Below are 8,534 nucleotides of genomic sequence, written 5' to 3' on the forward strand. Positions count from 1 at the left end.
GTGTCATCTGCATAATGCAGATTGTTGATAGATCTTCCACCAATCTTGACCCCACATTTCTCCTCATAGAGCCCAGCCTCCCGGATAATCTGTTCTGTATACAGATTGAAAAGGTATGGAGATAGGACACATCCCTGGCATACGCACTTCTCAATTTTGAACCATGCAGTTTTCCCTCACTCTCTTCTGACAACTGCCTAGATTAGCAAAAATTACTATTGTGGACCTAGAGATAGCTCACTGCTATCTTTAAAATATAACACGTGATAAAAATAAATAATTCCTATGGAGAAAGAAACTAAGCTTTTCATGTTACAATTTTATAGACTTTTTCTATATGATGTTTATTAATTTTCATTACCAAAATCTACTGAATTAAATGTAAACAACACAAAATACCTTCTTCCTAAATATTCAACTGCTAAAATTTTAACGGAAGTATTGAAATGCAAATCTAGATTTCAAATGTACAAGATATTTCTTTTAAAACTATTTCTCAGTAATAAAAGAATGTCAGATTGGAAAAAAAAGAGTAAGTAAAATGAATTTGTACTGAGTCTCAAGATAATCACCCAATATTTTGGTTATTTTGCATAAACAAAATGACACTGAAACACTATTTCGTTTCAATGTTAAACTTACAGTTTAGTAGGAAGGTAACTTGGAGAATCATCTTTGCTACGAATAAGATCATTACATTTATCAATTGTCTCATAAACTGAGAACGTGTCTCCAATACTATAAAGAATGGCCAGATTCTCAGCAAGGAGTTTTCGGGTAGGAGGTCCTGGAGAGCTGTTTAACAAAGATAGGAGCTGCTCAACAAGAGTCTTCTGTTTCTCCTTTACATCATTCTAGAAGAAAGGTAACAAACAAGGACAGCAATTAATAGCCACCATAATAACACCTAATGCTTTAGTATAATTTTTCTTTCACACATTTAAGAAATGCCTAAAAAGGATCCAGAAGAATGTAAAATTACTTTGACTAAACACATGAAATAATTTTGTAATTACATGGCCTATATTAACAGGATTTTTTTGGTGTTTTTTTTTAATATTCCCTTGTATACTGGTGCCATTAAAAAAAAAAATAAACTCTGGACTACAGTGTACTGGAATCTTTGTTAACAAAAACAATGGTTCTTTTCTAAATTCTTTTTCTTATATTTGAAAGGCAGAGCAAACTTCTATTTTAACCAAAGCTTCTTGCTTGTTCAGTCTTCCTTTCTTCATCTGTGTACATATGCACAAACATAAGCAAAGCAATAATCTATAACCAGAACTGAACTTATAATAGTTATTTATTTCATCCAGACCTTTTTATAAAGGTTTAATGGAATGTTTCCTTTATTTTGGTAAGCTCATGCCCTTAAATATCGATAATATTATTTCATTGTATTTGGGGGAAAAGGAGTACAGAATATCATGACAAAAGCAATAGTATTCAGGTGCTGAAGTTTAATGTTTAATATTCCACAATGAGTTGTTAATTAAGTATGTCTACTCAAGTCCTGTATTAAATTCACATTGTCTTCATGAGTTATATTTCTGTACCACTTCAGCATTACATATGGTATTATGAATACGTAAAAAACAGCTGTAATTCTTAGGATATCTATGGGAAGATCCCATGTACTGACAAACAAATATGTATGTCTTGGAGAAGGTGCAGCCAGAGTACTCTTTGGAGGCAAAGATGATAAAGCTTTGTCTCATAAACTTTGGTCATTTTGCTAGGATAGACTATTCCTTGGAAAGGGACATCATGCCTGGACAGATGGAAGGGGGCAAAAGAGAGAAAGACCCTCAACCAATGGGTTGACATGGTGACTGTGATAAAGGGTTTGAGTGTGTAAGAAATTATGAGGATAGCATGGGATGGGGTAGTGTTTAGATCAGTTGTTTCACAGGCTCAGTATGAGTTGTACTCAACTCGACAGCACCTAACAACAGCAATGCTAAAATATTTAGAAGTAAAATACCATTCTACATAGCTCAGTAAATCACTCAATCAAATATGACAAATTGTTTTGGAATGTAGATGAATGGACAAAAGTAGTCTCTTCTATTTTGTACTAATTTCATGAGTTTTAATAGGCAATATTTACAAAATCATTCTTCTCTTAACATTTTCTTGTTTTAAAAAGTAAAATGTTCACCGCATTATTTAGTAATACACTGTACCAGTTTTATGAATACAGAGGAACATAAGATATAAGAGATAACAAAAATAAATTATGATATATCCAAATTTATAGTCAGTGTTCCACATTTTTTTTCTTAAATACCAAAAATAGGGAGTTCTATTGGCCTAGTGGCAAGAAGCTGTGCTGCAATCCGAAAGGCATGCAGTTCACATCCACCAACTGTTCTGCGGGAGAAAGATGGGTAATCTCCTCCTGAGTGATTAACGGCCTCTGAAAACCCACTGGAGGTTCAGCAATGGATCGGTTCCAACTCTAAACAACAACAACAATACCAAATAAAACCCCGGCTATGCAACAGTTAAACACTTGGCTGCTAACCAAAAGGTAAGCAGTTCAAACCCAACAGCTCCTTGGACTAAAGAAGCAATTGATTTCCATAAAGGTTATATAGCCTTGCAAACCATAGCAGTCAGGTCAATCTTTCTACAAAACTGGTACGAGTCAGATTAACTTAATGGTTAAGGACATTTTCAAGACAAGATATTGGTGGTGGTTGTTGTTAAGTACCACTGAGTTGAGTACGACTCATAGTGACTCTAGGAACAAAAGATCTTCTGAACCATGTCCTATAATTTCCTTAATATTAAAAATGTACTTGGATTTTTTAAGAAAGAAGAAAGAAAAATAACTGCATTTCATTAAACTCTTAACAAATGTTAGCATTTTAAAGCTAATTTATGTTTTCTGTAAAGAAACAATGCAGCTCTGGTGGTGTAGTCTGTAGTAGTCGCACCACTAATTCAAAAGGATGCCTTCATTGGAATTTACATCCACTAGCAGCTCACTGGGAGAGACATGCACAATCTCTTCCTGTGAGATTTACTATCTTAAAAACTCACTAGTCAGTGAGTTGAAACTTGACAGCAATGAGTTTTGAGATGCAAAGAAACAGAAAAGGAAAACAAAAGGATGAAATTTTACTTAGCACTTAAAAAAAAGCAAAATCAAAACCAAACAGCATTTGTTGTATTACCTACCCTGCCGGTTGTTAGTAAGAGCTTCTCCAAATATCTCAACCATTCAAAAATAAACTCTGCCTTCTGAACTTCACCTAGTTGACTATATGCTTCTTCATTTAGCAGTAAGCTATGAGCTAATTCCATTCCTTCCATAAATTTTTCCTATGTGGATGGTTGTTCAGTAAACACATCTAAGGACACAAATCTGCAAAAGAGGAAAATAATTTAAAAGAAGAGTAAAAAGGAAGACAATCACCAGAACTACATATAGATGGTGGTCATACATCTTGTGAATGTACTATATTAAATGCTACCACAATAAAATAGTTAATTTTCACATACCTATGTTGTTGTTAGGTGCTATCAAGCAGAGTAGACTTCATAGTCACTCTATGAAAAATGGATCTCAAACTTGTTGTATCGTGTGTCATACTCATTATCTCTGACATACTTCTGCTGCAGTTACTGTGTCAACTCATCTCATTGAAGGTCGTCTTCTCTTTCATTGACTATTAGTTGCACTCTAAGACATATTCTCTATTTGTTCGGCAGTGCATGGGATATTCAGTACTCTTCTCCAACACCATAAGTCAAAGGCATCAACTCATCTTCTGCCATCTTTATTGTCTCCAACCCTCAGATGTATAGCAAGTGATTAAAATGGCCATGGATTACATCAGGGGCATTTGCTCTTTAAATTGGTATTTTGCTCATCAGCACTTTGTTTTTTTTAAATATTTCTCTTTTTTTTAATTCATTGTTGCATGTTTTCTTCCCCTTTCCTCCTCAACACTTTGGAGAGGTCCTTGACAGCAGACTTTCTCAAATAATTTGAGAAGCTAAAGTTTCTGAAAAAGAATGCAGCATCAAGATTGGAGGAAGACTCATCAACTGCCTCCATTATGTAGGTGACACAACCTAGCATGCAGAAAATGAAGACTTGAAATGCTTGCTGCAGGACGTTCAAGAACTACCGTCTTTAGTATGGATTACGTCTCAATATTAAGAAAATAGAAATCCTCACCACTAGTCCAATAAGTAACATCATGATAGATGGAGAAAGGTAGAAATTGTCACTAATTTCATCTTACCTGGATCCACAATGAACAATCTTATTACCAGCAGTCTTTTTTTTTTTTTTATTACCAGCAGTCTTGATATTGCACTTGGAAAGTCTGCAGTCAGGGACCTCTCCAAAATATTGAAGAGCAATGATATCCATTTTAAAACTAAGGTGCAACTGAACCAAGCCATGGTATTTTGAAGCACTTGTTATGCATCTGAGAGTTGAGCAGTAAATAAAGACGACAGAAGAACTGATTGATGCCTTCGAGTTGTGGTGCTGCAGAGGAGTGCTGAATATCCCATGGGCTGCCAAGAGAATAAAAAAGTATTATCTTCAAGAGGGTGCAGACAGGGTACTCCTTAGAGGGAAGGATGGTGAAATGTCATCTTACATACTTTGAACATGTTGCTAGGAAGGGCAATTCCTTGAAAAAGAACATTAAGCTCAGCAAAGTAGCGTGTCAGTGAAGAAGGGAAAGACCCTCAATGAGATGGACTGACACAGTGACTGTAATAATGAGCTCATGTGAGGCACAGATGATTGAGCATAATGCAGGTTTCAGATCCATTATTCATAGTGTCACTATGAATCATACTTGACTTTATGGTGCCTATCAACAGTAATGACATAAATAAAAAAGGATACTACTCAATTGAGAGGAGAGGTGAAGTCTTGCTATATGCTACAGTTGGGATGGAGCTTGAAGAGCTCATGCTGAGCAAAATAAGCCAAAGACAGAGGACAAGTCTGTATGACCTCACACAAAGAGATAAGAAATAGTAAGCATAGAGAAATAAATGTTTATTAGTGATTACCAAAGGAGGAAAAAGGGGAATTAACAGTAATGGGAAAAGAGTATTAACGGGTAGAGTTGTATAGCTGATTATTATAATTTTTACCAAGAAGTTGTACACCTATAAAAAGTTAAATAGGCAAAAGTTATGTGGTAAGATCCATTTAAAACTATGAACCTTAAGAGAAAAAAAAAAATCCAAACTAGGTGTTGAGGCTGTTCATGCAGACTTCATGTGATCTGGTTCTTTGGTTTGGCAATTTATGTTCATGGTTTCATAAGGCATTCTAATTTATATATACACACACACACACACACACACACACTCACTCTTCTAGTTTGTTGTGCTGGGTGTTCTGGTGGCCTTGTGGTAAGAAACTACGTTGCAATCCCAAAGGCACAGAGTTTGAATCCACAAGCTACTCTGCAGAAGAATGGGCAGTCTCCTTCCATGTAATTTACTGCCTCTGAAAACTTGCTGTTGGGTCAGCTATGGGTGGGTTCCAACTCAAAGGCATACAAGAAGTTTGCTGGCTTCTTAAAAGTTTATAAGCACTCATCTAAGGCAAAATAACTGGTCTCTAAATACTTGAAACAGAAGAGTAAGTAAAGTCAGAAATAGGAAGACAAGAAATATATAGCTAATTGCCTCCATTAACAACTACTTTCTTTAGCAAGGTGGTGTCTGGCTACCATTACAGAAAATTTTGACCAAAGATTCCGCAGAATGATCCTGACAAAAAAGGAAAATGTGCTGAACAAAATTTCAAACTCCAATAAGGTAGATTAATAGGGTGTCTCTAACAATGCACCCAGTATATCAGAGATGGTGAGAATGGCATAGGATAGAGCAGCCAGATTCAAATCTATTGTTAATCGGTTGCTATTAGTTGCAGTCAACTTAAGGGCACATCATAGTAAGGACACTAGACTTCCTGGACCCATAGAAGATAGATGAAGCCCTGAAAACTACAGTTGCTGTTGTTGTTACATGCTGTCAAGTCGGCTGCAATTCTTAGCAATTCTATGTACAACAGCTCTGAATTCTGCTCTATCCTGAGCCAACCTCATTGTCTCCGATTTACCTAACCATTATCCCAGTCACTAAGTCAATCCATCTGATGGAGGGTCTTCCTCTCTTCTACTGTCCCTCCATCCTTCCAAGAATGATGTCCCTCTCTAAGGTCTGGTCCCTCTTGGTAATGTGTCCAAAGTATGTCAGACAAAGCTTCAGAATCCTTGCCTCTAAGGAACTGCCTGTTTTGAACCTCTGAAACAGGATGAACCTGTTTTGTTCTCCTAGCAGGCCATGATATATTCAATACTTTTCTCCAGCACCAAAACTCATAGGCATCAATTCTCTATCATCCCTAGTCACTGAAAACTACTACTCTGAGATCATTTTTAAACTTTAAACCGAAAACATCCATGAATTCTTTTTTTTTTAGTTTAAACACACTTTATTTTTAGACAACCTATGACATTTTTTCCCTTTAAAAAAAATGCCTCCGCTCCAAATAAATGAAGGTCAAAATTAAAAGCAGTTTAACGTAATAAAAAAGGTCTGCCTTGAGCATCATGTTTTCTTAATAACTACTTATATTGGATCAAATTGATAAAAGCAACACTAAATACGACATAGGAACATTGAGCAGCTGTGACGTTAAGCTAATGAAGGAAGAACAATTTAAGCTATGTAATCAATGTCACTAATTTGTACATGCAGGAACTATTGAACTGGGAAATGTTTTGCTATATATTCTCAACAATAACCAAACAAATATAGTTTAAAAAGTTAAATTTATGCTAGGCTACATGAATTTCACCTCATTAAAAAAAATCCCCAAACCTCAAATTATTTAAAAAGAAAGCAAAACTGAAAGGCTTTCATAGAAGAGAAGAGTGCACAAATTATATGTATGCATCTTTTGGTGTTTTTATTAACTGAGATTTTAATGAAGGGTTATAGAGAACTTGGATTCTCATGCATTCACTGTTGCACATTTTTCTCCCTGTTCCCCCACTTCACTTTTCTCTTTGAAAAAAAAAATAGTTATTGTTGTCAATTCACCACACCCACCCCAGTCCACTTTACTATGGAGCTCTAATCTGGACCATTTACTATGCAGTCTTATCTGGACTATTGTCATGCAGATAAAACCTAATCACATATCCCTTTTAAGCAGTTCTTTCCCTCACTGGTTTCAATGCAGTGTACTTTATTTACCCCTTTTCATAGTTTCCACCCAATCCTGATGTCAGTCCTCCTTTATAACAGTGGCATTATGCAGTATTTGTCCTTTTGTGAGTGAAATATTTCACTCAGCATAATGTCCTCCAGGGTCACACATTTTGTATAATATTTCATGAGTACCTTGTTTTTCAGTGCTGTACACATATTTTATAATCTAAGAGGAAATCTCAATACTACACTCTGAAATAGATTATAATTCAATAATTTGCTAATCTGTTGTTGTTTAGCAGCAACAATTCATAGAGGATTTACAGAAGGTACAAACGGCATCAGGGAAGACTGCCCATCCTTTCCTCAAGGAGCAGGTGGTGGATTCAAAGCACCTGCCTTTGGGTTGGCTGCACAACTCCTAACCCACTAGGCCACCAGGGATGCCTTTTGCTAACCTAGGAAATTAAAAATTAAGTATCTGGAAATTTAAAGGCTAGGTTGACTACTCTATGTTAGATGTTAGGTTTCCTTTATTCTCTAAAATTTTTTTCTGATACATACTAATATATAACCAAATAGAACTCCTACAAAAAATTTATTATAAAAATAGTACATGACCTGTAATTTACTTATTTATTCCCATTTGTCTCTGTTCCTCATGCCTAATAAATGCACTGTTTAGAATTTTAGATTTTCTGAGTTCCACCTCACCAAGAGATCCTCTCCTCTTCTCTATAAGCTGTGTATAAAAAGGAAATTCTTTTTTTTAAAGAGACTTGGGTAGATGGTGTCCAGTAACTGTAGCAATACATGCCTCTTTTGTAGAAGTAAATAATCAACAGATAACAAAGGAGGCTTTTAACTTTTATTTTTCAGTTTTTGCTTTTTATCAGTATCTCTTGGGCACTCCTCAATGTCTTTCCAGTGGATAAACCATATGTAAATGTGTATATTTATGTGTGTGCAGTCATAAAAATGGCATTATAGAACATATTTTTTTATTTTCAGAATGTGCATGCTAAAGACTTGAAAGAATACTTAAAGGACTCCCTGAGTGGTGCTAATATTTAATTACTAATACCTGCTTGGTGGATGGTTCCAGTTCATGCAGAAGCACCTAATAAGTAAGGCCTGGCAATCTGCTTCTAAAAATTCAGAGTGCTGAAATGCTTATAGAGCAGATCTACTTTGTACATCAAGTTGTCATGATTTTTAACTGACTCCACTGCAACTAACAGATTGTTGTTGTTGTTATGTGCCGTCGAGTCGTTTCCGACTCATAGCGACCCTATGCACAACAGCCCTAAACCCTGCTCTATCCT

At 35.7% G+C, this 8,534-nt stretch overlaps 1 protein-coding gene across 2 annotated transcripts in view; it reads right to left on the reverse strand.

Moving 5' to 3' along the window:
- The window catches only part of HEATR5A (HEAT repeat containing 5A), a 154,937-nt gene extending 151,623 nt beyond the window's left edge, over positions 1-3,314 (reverse strand). Inside the window, exons 1-2 of one of the 2 annotated variants that reach the window (XM_006889975.1) lie at positions 3,187-3,314; positions 643-854 (exon numbers count right to left, since the gene is read on the reverse strand). In XM_006889975.1, coding sequence (XP_006890037.1) covers positions 643-854; positions 3,187-3,312 — 338 coding nt within the window. In that variant the 5' untranslated portion in view covers positions 3,313-3,314. The remainder of the gene's footprint in view (positions 1-642; positions 855-3,186) is intronic. The other variant, XM_006889976.1, reaches the window with a different exon arrangement.
- Between the last annotated feature and the right edge of the window lie 5,220 nt (positions 3,315-8,534).

This window comes from Elephantulus edwardii, unplaced genomic scaffold (assembly GCF_000299155.1).
Source record: "Elephantulus edwardii isolate Elephantulus edwardi_28Jun2011 unplaced genomic scaffold, EleEdw1.0 scaffold00084, whole genome shotgun sequence".
In the NCBI taxonomy this organism is placed as follows: Eukaryota; Metazoa; Chordata; class Mammalia; order Macroscelidea; family Macroscelididae; genus Elephantulus; species Elephantulus edwardii.